We start from the raw sequence: 15,444 nt of genomic DNA, 5'->3' as shown, positions 1-15,444 counted from the left end.
GGTGTACAAAATATTTGGCTTAATATCTACTTATCTACTTGGAAATGCATTTATTTTTATAATCTATTTCTACAATACATTACTGATACATTAACCAGAAAGATATTGTCGTCTTCTGCACTGGTTGATGTTGAAGTACCGTGTTTGACCGATGCGCTGGATGCCTGGAAAATGGCTACTCCCAATACGGATTTACCCGGCAACCGCTGCTCTCAGAGACAATGGGACGGGCCGCTCTGTAGCACTATACGGAATAATCTATTAAATACGTGTAATAGTGCTGCTGAGCGTGCCCGTTTGTTGGCTGTGGGAGAGTGGGAGTCGGGCCTCTGATTACAGGCGATCCCGTCATCTAGCATAGGCACTATGCTGGATGACACAACGTTCCGCATCGCTACATGCTTACGGTTAGGCGCTCCCTGTGTTGCTCCGCATCGCTGTCATTGCGGTGAAGCCGTCGACAGCCTCGGGCACCATGGTCTGTCGTGCTGCAGAAGTGCTGGTCGTATTGCACGGCATGCCAGCATTAACGACATTATCCGTCGTGCTCTTTCCACCGCCGGCGTACCAGCCGTGTTAGAGCCTAATGGACTGGTACGTGACGATGGAAAGAGGCCAGATGGTATGACGTTGTTGCCATGGAAGTTGGGTAGGCCCTTGTGTGGGATGCAACGTGCGTCGACACCTGGCGCCATCGCATCTTCCCTGCACGGCAGGTCATGCTGGTGCGGCTGCTGCTTCTGCTGAGACCACAAGCGACGCAAGTATAGTAACCTTATTGGGAACTATACTTTTGAGCCGTTTGGGGTCGAAACGCTCGGACCATGGGGCCCGAGTACGCGGTTACTTTATAAGGACATCGCGAAAAGGCTTGTCGACGCTTCGCGTGACCAGAGGGCTGGCTTATTCTTCGGACAAAGAATTAGCATTGCCATTCAACGTGGCAATGCAGCCAGTCTTCTGGGCACGTTTCCGGAGGACAGTGATGCGGAGGAATTCTTCGACGCCTGATCGATGCTCTTTTATATTTTATGTTTTATGTTTATATATATTTTGTAAATAGTATTTTATTTTTAGTTTTGTATAAAGATAAGTAGTTTAAGTTTGTATATATGTATAGTGTGTACATTGTAGAAATAGATTATAAAAATAAATGCATTTCCATTTAGAGACTATATTTTTAATTCACTAGCATCTATTTTTTGTAAAAGAACTTAATTTCTATATGAAAAAAAATCACGGCATGCAAAACGTCGTCCATTCACCGAATCTTATGTATTTTCACTAAAAAGCAGTAGTGCAACAAACTCCCCTGATCTCTGTCTGATAGATTTGAAAAACATTTCTATATTATCTTAGGTCATTTTAATTACGAAGCTAAATAACTTCCATGTGTTGTATTACATATACCTAGTTACACTTTCTTATCGGTAAGCTTCAGTAAAGGTCAACCGCAATAGAACAAGTTCATCCCCGAGCATCGCATCGTCATTAAGAAACATTGCCGCTACTTGCGATGTTACTAATTGATCTGCACCTGACTATATATACTGTGATAACGCGCAGAGGTCATCAGTTGCATCCACGGCTTCTGGGCAGCAGGTTTAATACAACAATAAAAAATAAATAAAAATGAAATTGGTAAGCTGAAGTAGTGAAAGTTATGTAGTGAGTGCTACTGTTTATCGAATGTTTAGTGTGGTTAAATATTAAATTATTTTTCAGTTTATCATCTTAGCTTCAGTGGCTCTAGCCCAGGCTGCCAAATTGGACAGGACCTACCTCCCACCCAACGCACAAGCTGCCGCAGGATCTGCCTTCCTCGAGACTCCTCGTCAGTCCAACGGATTCCGAGACCAATCCGGTGCTTACTCCAATCCCAACGCGTATGCCCAGACTGGTGCTTACTCAGGCTTCGAAGCTCGTCCCGAGCGCGCTCAGGCTGCCTTCGAGAGGAACGCTGCTATCCTCCGTCAGGACAACTCCAATGATGGAGAGACTTACGCGTACGCTTATGAAACTGAGAACGGCATCTCCGCCGAGGAGAACGGAGTGGCGACCAATGGAGTCCAGGCTCAGGGCGGTTACTCCTACACTGGTGATGACGGCCAGGTCTACTCCGTGAGGTGAGAATCCATCAATCCGGATAGCAATATGATTGCCAAATTCTACCACAGAAACAATGTTAAAATTATTGTTTTTAACAGATACACAGCTGACGAGAACGGATTCCAGCCCCAGGGCGACCAGCTCCCCACTCCTCCCCCCATCCCTGAAGAGATCCTGAAGGCTCTGGAACAAAACGCTCGTGATGAGGCTGCTGGCATCTTCGATGACGGTAACGGCTTCGGCTTCTAACATGGTTTCCTTGGACTTTGGTATAAGATACCTAAATGAACATCTCAATAAATATTGACATTGTGTTCCAGGATCTTACAGCGAAGGTAAATACGCCACTGACAACCAACAACAGTACTACAACAATGCTGCTCTCGGCAACGACGCTGCTGGAAGCGGCAGCTCCGTCGCCGGCGTCCAGAAAGCGTACCTCCCTCCCTTCGCTCAGCGCAACAACCAGAGGAGCGGAGCGAGGCAATCCTCCTTCAATGCGAGAGACGGGTACCGATACTAGAGACTGCAAAATTACTTGTTAAAATAAATAATAATATTTATTTCTAAATATATTTGTTTTTATATTGTTATTACGAATCCCTTTCAAGACAATTACCTTATATTAAATTGAGATAGACATTTTTGCCCACCAGCTGTGATTTAAATTGTATGATGTCCTTTAGCGTTACATTTTAGTCCAGAACATAGATTAAAAGATCCCTGAATGTGAAGATTATCACGCAAATAGTCGACAAGTTACCGAGTTCAAAACTTGTAATCATAAAAATTAAATATTAAATAAGTCTTCCGGCGACCTTCACAAGGTCGTCTGTCCACCTTGCTGGTGGACGTCCTACGCTGCGCTTTCGACCCCATCGGCGATCCGCTCTGCGAGCAATATGGCCTGCCTGTCTACGGATCTCCTCATTTCGGATTCGATCACGTAGAGAAATCCCGAGCATAGCCCTCTCCATAGCTCGTTGAGCGATTTTGAGCTTTGAGATGAGGCCGATAGTGAGAGACCATGTCCACTGGACGCAGGTCGCCTCCAACAGGTATCTGTGGAGATCTAAGGGGGAGGCCTATGTTCAGCAGTGGAAGTCCTATGGCTGAGATGATGATGATGATGATGATTAAATAAGTAACTTCATTACTTAGGTAACTAGCTTCTGCCTCCGATTTCAAGCACGTCAAACAATAAATACGAGCCCATCCAATTTGACATTAATGCGAAATTATCACTAAGCCATTTAAAAAAAAATCGTAAAAATCTTCTAATTACTACTGCATCCACCACGTCCACCTGCCAGTCTGATCATTATGCCGCGTCATTGTTATTTGTTGGGCATTATTTTTTGACTGGAAAATCTTTAAATCTATACGCATTCGCTAAAAGCATATTTGAAATACACTGAGCCATTTTGTTTTAAATTATAACGATTTACTTGTGATAAATAATGTATTAATTTGGACAAGGATTCATCCTTTGATGCAATTATGTTCGAAAAACAAAATTCTAAAGAATGCTTTTAGACATCATAATCCACAATTACCAATTATTATCCATTCGTCTAACTCTAGACTTCTGTTATTTGGAGTTTTCCCATCATGATTCATCATGATTTACTCTGGACGTAGTGCTCCAATTGGTTAAATCGTTCCATACCCTTCACTACAATAAACATTTTTATCATTTACTTACTCGTAGCTTTTACCCAACTATCTTTGGGTCCACATTCAATCTGACTGGCTGCAGCTGAGTATATTCAAGTGATTATCGTGGAGCGACTGCCTATCTCACTTCCTCCCCCAGTTTCTTGGGCGACCCAAAACCCCATGATATGATACTCATTGAGATAAAGAAAAGTAAATTTCATGAAAGAATTATGTTCTGTACCCGGAATAAAAGTACCGTTTTCATGCATTTCATCATCGTCATCAATCGGTTCAAGCGTTATAGCGTAAACGCGTAACAAACATACAAATAAACCAACTCTATAAGTAAGGATTCACGGCCGTATTATTTTTCGATCATGACATTTGATGGTATGCTCTAATTTGCCTTTCAAGGATACCCATACCTGATGACCGTTTAAGATGATGTTCATATATGTAATTATTTGTTACATCTTACAATTAATAAATTGTTCAAGGTGAACTAATGCTTCCGGTAACTGCGATCCAGTTATTGACCCATCTACTTCTGGTGTATATCAAGAAATTACACTTACATACGTTATACAGAGTCATTTTTTAATCATTTCTAAGTTATGGAACTGCATAGAAGGACTCAACAGTAGCGTCATTAAAAAAGGAAGGCACAGCTCAAGAAGAAGTGTCATAAAAATTGTTTAATGAAATGAAATGTTCCATCCAAAAAGAAATTGCTCCTACAACGATCCTTGCAATACGATCTTATGAAATGAACGTGTATTTAGACTTAAAATTCAAGAGCTTTTATTTTTTGTAACAGCTATATTTCAATATTATCCTTTTTTTATTGTAAATTTATTTAGGGGCTTTTATCATTGTATGTCAGCCCCTTCATGTAACAAAAAAACACGGATTGCAAAACGCCGAATTCCATTCACCGAATCTTATGTATTTTCACTAAAAAGCAGTGGTGCAACAGACTTTTCTGATCTCTGTCTGCTAAAAAACGTTTCAACAATCTTGGTCATATTGATTACTATGCTAAATAACTTCCATGTGTTGTATTACATATACCTAGTTAAACTTTCTTATCGGTGAGCTTCAGTAAAGGTCAACCGCAATAGAACAAGTTCATCCCCGAGCATCGCATCGTCATTAAGAAACATTGCCGCTACTTGCGATGTTACTAATTGATCTGCACCTGACTATATATACTGTGATAACGCGCTGAGGTTATCAGTTGCATACACGGCTTCTGGGCAGCAGGTTCAATACAACAATAAATCAAAAATATTAAAAATGAAATTGGTAAGCTGACGTAGTGAAAGTGATCCAGTGAGTGCTAATGTGTATCGAATGTAAAGTGTTGTTAAATATTAAATTATTTTTCAGTTTATCATCTTAGCTTCGATCGCTCTGGCTCAGGCCGCCAAACTGGACAGGACCTACCTCCCACCCAACGCACAAGCTGCCGCAGGATCTGCCTTCCTCGAGACTCCTCGTCAGTCCAACGGATTCCGCGACCAATCTGGAGCTTACTCCAACCCCAACGCGTATGCTCAGACTGGTGCTTACTCAGGCTTCGAAGCTCGTCCCGAGCGCGCTCAGGCTGCCTTCGAGAGGAACGCTGCTATCCTCCGTCAGGACAACTCCAATGATGGAGAGACTTACGCGTACGCTTATGAAACTGAGAACGGCATCTCCGCCGAGGAAAACGGAGTGGCGACCAATGGAGTCCAGGCTCAGGGCGGTTACTCCTACACTGGTGACGACGGCCAGGTCTACTCTGTGAGGTGAGAATCCATCAATCCAGATAGCAATATGATTGCCAAATTCAACCACAGAAACAATGTTAAAATTATTGTTTTTAACAGATACACAGCTGACGAGAACGGATTCCAGCCCCAGGGCGACCACCTCCCCACTCCTCCCCCCATCCCTGAAGAGATCCTGAAGGCTCTGGAACAGAACGCTCGCGATGAGGCTGCTGGCATCTTCGATGACGGTAAGCCTTCGGCTTCTAACATGGTTTCCTTGGACTTTGGTATAAGATACCTAAATGAACATCTCAATAAATATTGACATTGTGTTCCAGGATCTTACAGCGAAGGTAAATACGCCACTGACAACCAACAACAGTACTACAACAACGCTGCTCTCGGCAACGACGCTACTGGAAGCGGCAGCTCCGTCGCCGGCGTGCAGAAAGCGTACCTCCCTCCCTTCGCTCAGCGCAACAACCAGAGGAGCGGAGCGAGGCAATCCTCCTTCAACGCGAGAGACGGATACCGTTACTAGAGACTGTGAACTGACTTTGTTGAAATAAATTATATTTATTACTACCTAAATGTGTTACATTTCTTTATCACTCATGAACCCCTTTGAAAGCAGAATATTTTGAATTTCAGTAGACTAAAACTCAGATTTTTTTTATGTCCACCAGCGGTGATTCGACTAATAAAATGTCTTCCAGTTTAACCTGGGTTCAAAATAACTTATACAATCAAAAAATACGAAGAATATCAATAGTCTACGAGTTTAAGTCTACGAGTTTTCTAATGGGTTTAGAAAAGATTACTCTTAAAAATCAGTCATCAAAATCAAAACACTAAGAACCTTCATGACTTTATTAGATTCTGACCACTTCTTCTTCAATTTAAGAGCCCAGTTCTTGTCGGTGCAGCTCCTTCCATTTACGCCTATCTAGACTCCTGAACTTCCTTATACGTCACAACATTCACCTTCTCTTTAATTTGCTCGATGTAGCTATATTATTTACTAGCTGTTGCCCGCAACTTCGTCTGCGTGGGCAAGTTTCATACAAACTTTCATCCCCTATTTTATCCCCTTGGGGGTAGAATTGATCAAAATCCTTTCTTAGCGGATGCCTACGTCATAACATCTACCTGCATGCCAAATTTCAGCCCGATCCGTCCAGTGGTTTCAGCTGTGCGTTGATAGATCACTATGTCAGTCAGTCAGTCACCTTTGAGTTTTATATATTTAGATTTTGACCACTGATCTGTATTATATTTAAATCATGACTTTTTGATGATACGCTCTAATTTACCTTTCAAGGATATCCATACCTGATGACCGTTTAAGATGATATTCACATAATATTTATTACATTTTACAATCAATTGGTCAAGGGGAACTAATGTTTCCGGTACTTACCTAACTGCGTCCCAGTTATTGACACATTTGTTTTTTCATTCATAAAGAAAATCTATTTTGAAATTATTTCACAAGTTATGGGAAAACATCACAGGATTGCTTGTGAAAAGTTGAATGCAGTCGTACGATTTAATAATATTTGTGTGAACCAAGGAAATACACGATCTTTTTAATTGCGTCATTATAATAATAATCATTACTAGAGAACTATGAAATGTTCCAGACAAACCAGCAATTATTGTTACTTAAACAACCCTTAGGAATATCACGATCTTATGAAAATAACATGGGTATGGATAAATATATTCAAAAAGTTCAAAGGCATTTATTCAAAACAACACTTTACAATGTCAAAAAATAATTGATTCCCTGGCGCCCTTTTTCCTAGTGGTGATTTTATGTCAAAAATTCACCATAATCCTAGGTATTTTTACGAAGAAGTAGTAGTGCAACAAATTCCTTTGTAACATAAATCTGTTCGGTAGATTTCAAGAACGTTGTTCTATCTTAGGTTTTCTTAATAACTTCCAGGTATTACATATACATACATACCTAGTTAATATAAGCTAGCGTACTATATTTGTAAAGGTCGATCGCAGCACCCCCGAGAATCGTATTGTCATTAAGAAACTTAGGCCGCTAATTGATCTGCACCTCATATATTATTGTGATACGCAGAGGTTGTTGCATACAGACCTTCTGGTCAAGGGCCAATACAAAATAATTAAAAATAATAAAATGAAATTGGTAAGCTGACGTAGTGGGAGTGATCTAGTGAGTGATACTGTGTATGAATGTGTGTTGTAAAATATCATTTATTTTTCAGTTCGTAATTTTAGCTTCAGTGGCTCTGGCCCAGGCCGCCAAATTGGTCAGGTCTTACCTAACTCCCTACGCACGAGCAGCCGCTGGATCTGACTTCCTCGGCACTCCTCGAGAGTCCACCAGATTCCTAGACGAAAGTGGTTCGTTATCCAATGTTTTTGCCGAAACCGATGTTTACGCCCAGACTGATGCTTTCTCAAGCTTGGAAAGTCGTCCCGACCGCGGTCAGGCTGCTTTCGAGAGGAACGCTGCTATCCTCAATCAGGAGATCCAAAATGCTGAAGAGACTTACGCGTACGCTTATGAAACTGAGAACGGCATCTCCGCCGAGGAGCACGGAGTGGCGTCCAATGGAGTCAAGGCTCAGGGCAGTTACTCTTTCATTGGTGTTGACGGCCAGATCTATTCTGTGAGGTAAGAAAAAGAAACTTAACTTTGAATTGACACCTAAAGGTGATATTTGTCATGTAACTCAAAAATTTTTTTATCAGGTACACCGCTGACGAGAACGGCTTCCAGCCTAAGGGTGACCACCTCCCCATTTCTTCTCCCATCCCTGAAGAGATTCTAAAGGCTCTGGAACAGAACGCTCGTGATGAGGCCGCCGGTATTTACGATGATGGTAAGCTTTCAACTATTATATTTCCCATGCCATTAGACATTTCCCTGCCTTTAGTATTTAGGTATTGATTAATATACTTATCTCTCTTCTCCTTTATCTTTTCCCAGGTTCTTACAGAGAAGGCAAATACGCCAACGAATACCAACAACAGTACTACAATGCTGATGCCATCGTCACCGACAATGCTCTCCTCGTGCCGAAAGCGTACATCCCTCCCTTCGCTCAGCACAACAACCACAGGAGCGGAGCGAGGCAATTCTCCTTCAACAACGCTGTTCCCCGCTATGACGCTTCCGAAAGTGTTAGCCCCATTTATGGAGTCCAGAAGGCGTATCTTCCACCTGTAGCTCGAAGACATTCTTTTATCGCGAGAGACGGCTAGCGTTATTGAGACCGAGACTGATGTTTGTAACCTGTAAAATAAATTATTGAACATAAAACTTTTGTTCTTACCCCGATTTTACTTCGAGTCGGCGCAATTAGCCGTCTTCTAGTATTCTTCTAATATGGCATAAGTGACATAGTTTTTCGTATTTTAATTTTCATTGCACCTAAAACATAAATATGTAGTACATAAACACCTAACCTCATACATAAATAATATCCAGAAATAAAATGTGTATGGTACATTTTCCGACGCCATGTCCTATAGCATACAGTGTAAGTGACTTATACTTCAAAGTACAAACTAAAAATAAAGAATCGTATCTACTTCAAATAAATGGTATTGTACTTAATTTACTTCATTAAAACAAAAGGCAAAGCACAGAACTACGTGAAGTTATCAATGCCCTTGAAATTAATGTTCCAGTTCAACTATCTTGAGCGAACTGTTTCACAAGGATCTTCATCATTAGACTACCCGCACACTGACAACTGTTAGTCGGTCGATAGTTTGTTTGGGCTCATAAATCCGTATGGTAACTAACACATAACAACGATCAGTAGCAGAATGGCCGATATGGTTAAAGGTGCTATTGCGATTCAATTTCTATTCAATTTTGACATTATTAACTTAGGAGAATCGGGCCCCAGGTATTTGGACTGTATCAGACCGACTAAAACTTTGATTGAATTCACGAATTTCTTAAAAAATATTTTCTTCCAACCATCGAGCCAGCTGTCAGCCAGTTGCGTTGGTAGCAATACTTTTGAATATATTTCGTGAATTCAATTAAAGTTTTTAGTTGGTTTGATACCAAATAAATACCTGATTGTAGTTACGTATGTACTTCTATTCATCTTCATACTGATTTATGACAACAAATCAACTATCGGGCGACTAAAATTTGTAGTGTGCGCGTACTCTTACTATACAGGGTGTTTGGCGCATGGACCGACAAAAATTTTTGGGGGATTCGTGAGGCCATGTACTAGTTTTCACTCATAGACCCAATGTCCTATATGTCACTGTATTCGAGATACGATTTTTTTTGTTTGTTTTTAAAAATTACCGGAACTATCACCTTTAAAACGCTATAACTTTTCAGTCTGTTGTCGAATTTACACCAAATCACTTTCATTGCGTTCTCTGATGTATTATTATTCCAAATAAAACATAAATTCATAGCACTAGATGGAAAAAAAATACTTGTTGAGCTTCCAAACTCTTAAAATGAAAAACGTATGAAAATGTCAAATTCAAAATTAATTATAAAAAAAAGTAAAAGCTTTTATGAACTTCGTTTAATAAAAAAAAATTGCCTACTTAATACCCTTTCCAACGATATGCCACATGGGTGTGAAATCATTAATAATGTCGTCAAAATCAGAGCAGGAACGAACACGCACTCTAACGTCTCTAACAACGAACCCGTTTGATAGAACAATGGTAAGCAGGTAATTGGCAGGTAAACTGCCTGTCTCTTTCTTACGCATGAAAAATATCTCTTGTCTTTGTCTATCATTGGGTTGGAGTTTGTTATGTGATCCTTGTTTAGTCGAGATTTGACTATCTCTGCTATCGGAAGTGTCCGTGTATTTCACGTTTTCCTATTTCGTTGTTTTTTGTTAAAGTTTGTTTTTGTTAAGTTTTGTTTGTTGAACTTTTCTGTTAAACTGTTGGTGTATTCACCGTGCTTGTTACAATGCCTAACTTCAGCAACGAAGAGTATGCTGACATGTTGTTGGCATATGGCAGCGCTAATTGTAACGCTCGTGAAGCGCGTAGAATTTACCAGCAGCGTTATCCTAACCGGCGTATACCACACCACGAGACGTTTGCTACAACCTATCGACGTCTGAGGGAGACTGGAAACATAAATTTCCAAGAGCCTCGCGTTAATGTGAGGCAACATAATGTTGTAATTGATGAAAGCATTTTGCAAGCTTTTGATGAGGATCCAACGACAAGTATTCGAGTTGTAGCTGAAAGACTTCACTTGTCGGTTTGGAAAGTTTGGTCAGTTCTTCGGGAAATGGAAAGCATGCGTATCACTACACTTCTGTTCAAGGTACGTTAAGTACTTTATTTATTTTATCAGGCGAAATCGTAAAACTAAATTTTGAACCAGTTATCTTCGACCTTATTGTGCTGAAATTTTGCACCCAAAAAACTTGTATTTTAAAATGGTTTTAACCATACACTTATTTTAAACGTTTACAAATATCCTTGTAGCTTTACTGGTTCGTTTTTCAAATAAATACCTAGTAACTTTTATTTTTCTAATTTTATCTTTTAAATTTATGTTAGTTTTGCCATTCAAAAGTGAATTTTTACCAGTCTTTAATGGATTGTTCTAGGTCTCATAGATGATGATCACAGGAGACGCTCGATTTTTGCCGATTTATGATGCATACGGACGTAGATGATACAAATTTTTAAAAGAATTTTGTGGACTGATGAATCAATTTTAATCACGAGGGAATTGTGAATCTCACAACCTTCACCATTGGGCAAAAAGACAAAATCCCCGCAAGAAAAGACAAAGTTCCTTTCAAACTAAGTTTAGTGTAAACGTTTGGGGGGGTTATTGGAAGACACCTGATCGGTCCACATTTCTTACCAGAGCGCCTGACCGGAGAAAATTATTTGAATTTTTACTCGAAGATTTACCTGAATTGGTATTACCAGTATTAGATGGAGAACCAATTATTTTCCAAAATGATGGCTGTCCAGCACATTACCAGCGAGACGTGCGAGAACATTTGGACAACTGTTTTCCAAATTCATGGATCGGAAGAGGCGGCCCAATTTTGGCCTGCACGTTCACCAGACCTGACGCCCTTGGATTTTATGTCTGGGGCCGTGCAAAAGAAATTGTGTATGCGACTGAAGTACCCACAAGAGAATTTTAATCGAAAGAATAAATTGCGCCTTTGAAATTATGAAAGCAGAAATGCGACTGAGGACGACGACTGTAGAAATTAGAAAAAGATGTGCATGCATTCGCAACAGGAACATAATTTATAACTTAAAATTAAAACATTTTACATTTTTGTGTTTTCAACCCTGGCATGGTTAATGGTAAGAATGGATTTCACACCCATGTGGCATATCGTGGAAAGGGTATTAAGTAGGCATTTTTTTTATTAAATGGATAAAAGCTTTTACTTTTTTATAATTAATTTTGATTTTTTTTCATTTTTTCATAAGACTTTGGAAGCTCAACAAGTATTTTTTTCCATCTAGTGCTATGAATTTATGTTTTATTTGGAATAATAATACATCAGAGAACGCAATGAAAGTGATTTGGTGTAAATTCGACAACAGACTGAAAAGTTATAGCGTTTTAAAGGTGATAGTTCCGGTAATTTTTAAAAACAAACAAAAAAAATCGTATCTCGAATACAGTGACATATAGGACATTGGGTCTATGAGTGAAAACTAGTACATGGCCTCACGAATCCCCCAAAAAATTGTGTCGGTCCATGCGCCAAACACCCTGTATATTACTACAAATTACTTAAAGATAACGTGTCGTGATGTGTAGCAATTGAAGTTGCGTGTATTAAGATTAAATTGAATTTTAAGACAGCATTGCACAAATGGATGAGTAGGCTGCTGTCTAGTGTCTAGATCTGTTTGTATCGGGTAACCTTGTGCAATGATCTGATTTGATGTATTTGTAGTTCATGAAGTTTGCGCAATTCAAGCTCTTTCTTTGGGAACTTTTTGATTACAAATGAAATAATAATTGAAATTGGATGTTAAATGAGTTGATTCATTAGGCATTGTTATTGTCATGTGACCGAAGTATTAGCCTTTGTTCATTTAAAGGGACCAAATATTGATTTAGGTTTTCAGCCCTACAAATCCCGATTCAACAGTTTAAAAGACAAATCTTAGTTCTGACTTAAAAACCACAAAGGAAGATGTGGACCACAATAGAGGTGTTTTATTTTTAGAATATTTGTGCGATTATAATAAAAACTGAGAACAGTCCTCCCTCAAATGACTCAATATTGAAAAATCTAAAGCAATTTGTTTTACTGATCCCACGATAAGCGTGGGATGGGAAAGACTATTTACTTTATCATGACAACTTTCAGATTTTAACTAAGAATTTAATGCCTGATAAGGATTTTATAATATTTCGTTTTATTTTGTTCTTGTTAGCACACTTAGCAGTCTTTTTAATCATTTGTCTTGATCTGTTTTAATTTTTAAGACTAAGGTGTTTTTAGATGATGTCAGTCACAACAATTATTCTCGTATCAGCTTGTAGTTGTTATGGCAAACGTCATAATGTTGTGATAAAGGATATGTACTCGGAAGAATAAAGAAAATAACATAAAATCTAAAGAGGTACTACTCTTTACAGGTATTCAAGCTATGCGAGTTTAAATGTACTAAATACAAAACAGTTTCAAACCTCTTTAATTATGTACCTCTATACTGAACCTGATCAGTATTTAAAATAAGTTTTCTAAGTTTGCTAAAATACAGATTATCTTATATGCAAGAGAAATGAAAATTTGTGAAGTTTCCTCATATGTAGTTGTGGAAGTTATTTTATTACATTAAAATGACGGGTATATTTGGAACTGTTCAACTTAAACAAACAAACTTAAAGAACAATTAAACAATACAAAATGTCGTAAAAAATATGTATAATTTATTTTCAGATCATTTAACAATCATAATTCAACAGTCTCTAGTAACGGTATCCGTCTCTCGCGTTGAAGGAGGATTGCCTCGCTCCGCTCCTCTGGTTGTTGCGCTGAGCGAAGGGAGGGAGGTACGCTTTCTGGACGCCGGCGACGGAGCTGCCGCTTCCAGTAGCGTCGTTGCGGGCAAAAGCGTTCCTGTTGAAGGCAGGTTGCTGGGCTCTGATTCCTTGGTTGTTGCGTTGAGCGAAGGGAGGGAGGTACGCCTTCTGGACTCCGTTGATAGAGCTACCGCTGCCAGCGTTGTTGCGGGCGAAAGCGTTGTTGTTGAAGGCGGGTTGTTGGTTGTTGCGCTGAGCGAAGGGAGGAAGGTATGCCTTCTGGACTCCGGCGATGGGGGCTTGAGCGTTTTGGCTGTAGTACTGTTGTTGGTTGTTGCTGGCGTATGACGCATCACGGTATGATCCTGGGAAAATAAAATTTATATAATCTATGTTGTATTTTTTAACGTAGAATCGTGAATATAGGAATACAATTATGTTACGTATGTAACGAAACGTTTTGCTCACCATCGTCAGATTTGCCGGCGGCAGCAGCACGGGCGTTAATTTCCAGAGACTTCAAGATCTCTTCGGGGATGGGAGGGGGAGTGGGGAGATGATCACCCTGGGGCTGGAAACCGTTCTCGTCAGCGGTGTACCTGATAAAGAAATAATGGAGTTATAGCACAATTAGGTATCGTAGGTCACATTTAGGGTTTTGAGTCAAAGTTCAGTTTAATTTTCTCACCTCACAGAGTAGACCTGGCCGTCATCACCAGTGTAGGAGTAGCCGCCCTGAGCCTGGACTCCATTGGTCGCCACTCCATTCTCCTCGGCGGAGATGCCGTTCTCGGTTTCATAAGCGTACGCGTAAGTTTCTCCATCATTGGAGTTGTCCTGACGGAGGATAGCAGCGTTCCTCTCGAAGGCAGCCTGAGCGCGCTCGGGACGAGCTTCGAAGCCTGAGTAAGCACCAGTCTGGGCATACGCGTTGGGGTTCGAGTAAGCACCGGATTGGTCGCGGAATCCGTTGGACTGACGAGGAGTCTGGAGGAAGGCAGATCCTGCGGCAGCTTGTGCGTTGGGTGGGAGGTAGGTCCTGTCCAGTTTGGCGGCCTGAGCCAAAGTGACGGCGGCTAATACGATGAACTGGAAAACACAATACAGATAGTTTTAATTTCCTTATACACTTTTGATAGTTAATCAAGTCAAAGAATATTTTTTGAATTTTACTGATATGTTTTGTTTTTCTCAAATATAATCTTATAATTTCACGATGTTGTATAAGTACAATTTTAAGTAGTAATTTAGAATATTTTTTGCTTCCTATAACATCCTTTTCCATTATTTTCAGTTTTGTTTTATTTAAAGTACATTTTTTTTGCTCCAAATACTTTTAGTAGCTCACCAATTTCATTTTTGCTGTTTGTAAGATGAATTTGCTACCCAGAAGCTGTGGATGCAACTGATAACTCTTCAATGTCAGTTCACTATATATAGTTGTGTGTAAGTCGATCTACTTCTTATTTACAAGCACATAATATTTCATAATCGAGATTCTTGCTCGAGGATGGTTCAGTCTAATTGTAGATGGCCTTAGCCAACTGATTGAGATAGCTCTGATATTAAAAGGTGTAATCATGCTATTGAACTAGATAATGATCTGGTTTTCTATTAGGTTTGGGAGGTCAGAAGTCAGACGCTATAAATCAAATATATTCAATCCAAATTCTAATGGAGTAATGAGGTAAAAGTAAGGTCTGTATGTTATGAGGATAGCCGTCTTGTATCATATTTTGGACGTTTATTACCATAATTAGCCGAAGATGTGTAAACTTTATTAAATGGGTGTGGAAACTTCTTAAAACTAGAAGCTTTGTTTTTCTTATTACTACAAGTATCATCATTATCATCTTCCATTATTGTATTTTATATCGAGACCGGTTCAGCACTTAGGTAATCTTC

At 39.8% G+C, this 15,444-nt stretch overlaps 4 protein-coding genes across 4 annotated transcripts; 3 read left to right on the top strand and 1 right to left on the bottom strand.

The window, feature by feature from the left end:
- Positions 1 to 1,571: 1,571 nt before the first annotated feature.
- LOC135117899 (cuticle protein 2-like) lies at positions 1,572 to 2,632 on the top strand. Its single transcript, XM_064038331.1, has 4 exons — positions 1,572 to 1,641; positions 1,726 to 2,126; positions 2,208 to 2,338; positions 2,430 to 2,632. The coding sequence occupies exons 1-4, from the start codon at positions 1,633 to 1,635 to the stop codon at positions 2,630 to 2,632; spliced, it is 744 nt and encodes a 247-aa protein (XP_063894401.1). The 5' UTR covers positions 1,572 to 1,632.
- Positions 2,633 to 5,006: 2,374 nt separating this feature from the next.
- On the top strand, positions 5,007 to 6,103 carry LOC126055521 (cuticle protein 2-like). The gene is made up of 4 exons (XM_049844990.2): positions 5,007 to 5,073; positions 5,158 to 5,558; positions 5,640 to 5,770; positions 5,861 to 6,103. Exons 1-4 carry the CDS (start codon positions 5,065 to 5,067, stop codon positions 6,061 to 6,063), a joined length of 744 nt encoding a protein of 247 aa, XP_049700947.2. The 5' UTR covers positions 5,007 to 5,064; the 3' UTR covers positions 6,064 to 6,103.
- Positions 6,104 to 7,680: 1,577 nt separating this feature from the next.
- Positions 7,681 to 8,810, top strand: LOC135117872 (uncharacterized). The gene is made up of 4 exons (XM_064038273.1): positions 7,681 to 7,689; positions 7,769 to 8,181; positions 8,259 to 8,389; positions 8,497 to 8,810. Exons 1-4 carry the CDS (start codon positions 7,681 to 7,683, stop codon positions 8,769 to 8,771), a joined length of 828 nt encoding a protein of 275 aa, XP_063894343.1. The 3' UTR covers positions 8,772 to 8,810.
- A 4,566-nt stretch (positions 8,811 to 13,376) lies between these two features.
- On the bottom strand, positions 13,377 to 15,038 carry LOC135117849 (pupal cuticle protein 27-like). Its single transcript, XM_064038185.1, has 4 exons — positions 14,888 to 15,038; positions 14,228 to 14,628; positions 14,008 to 14,138; positions 13,377 to 13,904 (listed from the first exon to the last, which is right to left on the bottom strand). Exons 1-4 carry the CDS (start codon positions 14,894 to 14,896, stop codon positions 13,486 to 13,488), a joined length of 960 nt encoding a protein of 319 aa, XP_063894255.1. The 5' UTR covers positions 14,897 to 15,038; the 3' UTR covers positions 13,377 to 13,485.
- Positions 15,039 to 15,444: the final 406 nt, after the last annotated feature.

The sequence above is a fragment of the Helicoverpa armigera genome, chromosome 15, assembly GCF_030705265.1.
Source record: "Helicoverpa armigera isolate CAAS_96S chromosome 15, ASM3070526v1, whole genome shotgun sequence".
Taxonomy (NCBI): domain Eukaryota; kingdom Metazoa; phylum Arthropoda; class Insecta; order Lepidoptera; family Noctuidae; genus Helicoverpa; species Helicoverpa armigera.
Note: the sequence above shows the minus strand (reverse complement) of the source record. Positions and strands in the feature narration are given on the sequence as shown.

Coding starts and splice junctions, on each gene's coding strand:
- LOC135117849 (XM_064038185.1), bottom strand. Junction 14,139..14,227: donor GGCCAGGTCTACTCTGTGAG/GTGAGAAAATTA, acceptor TTTCTTTATCAG/GTACACCGCTGACGAGAACG. Junction 13,905..14,007: donor CGCCGGCAAATCTGACGATG/GTGAGCAAAACG, acceptor TTATTTTCCCAG/GATCATACCGTGATGCGTCA.
- LOC126055521 (XM_049844990.2), top strand. Junction 5,559..5,639: donor GGCCAGGTCTACTCTGTGAG/GTGAGAATCCAT, acceptor TGTTTTTAACAG/ATACACAGCTGACGAGAACG. Junction 5,771..5,860: donor TGCTGGCATCTTCGATGACG/GTAAGCCTTCGG, acceptor ATTGTGTTCCAG/GATCTTACAGCGAAGGTAAA.
- LOC135117872 (XM_064038273.1), top strand. Junction 8,182..8,258: donor GGCCAGATCTATTCTGTGAG/GTAAGAAAAAGA, acceptor TTTTTTTATCAG/GTACACCGCTGACGAGAACG. Junction 8,390..8,496: donor CGCCGGTATTTACGATGATG/GTAAGCTTTCAA, acceptor ATCTTTTCCCAG/GTTCTTACAGAGAAGGCAAA.
- LOC135117899 (XM_064038331.1), top strand. Junction 2,127..2,207: donor GGCCAGGTCTACTCCGTGAG/GTGAGAATCCAT, acceptor TGTTTTTAACAG/ATACACAGCTGACGAGAACG. Junction 2,339..2,429: donor TGCTGGCATCTTCGATGACG/GTAACGGCTTCG, acceptor ATTGTGTTCCAG/GATCTTACAGCGAAGGTAAA.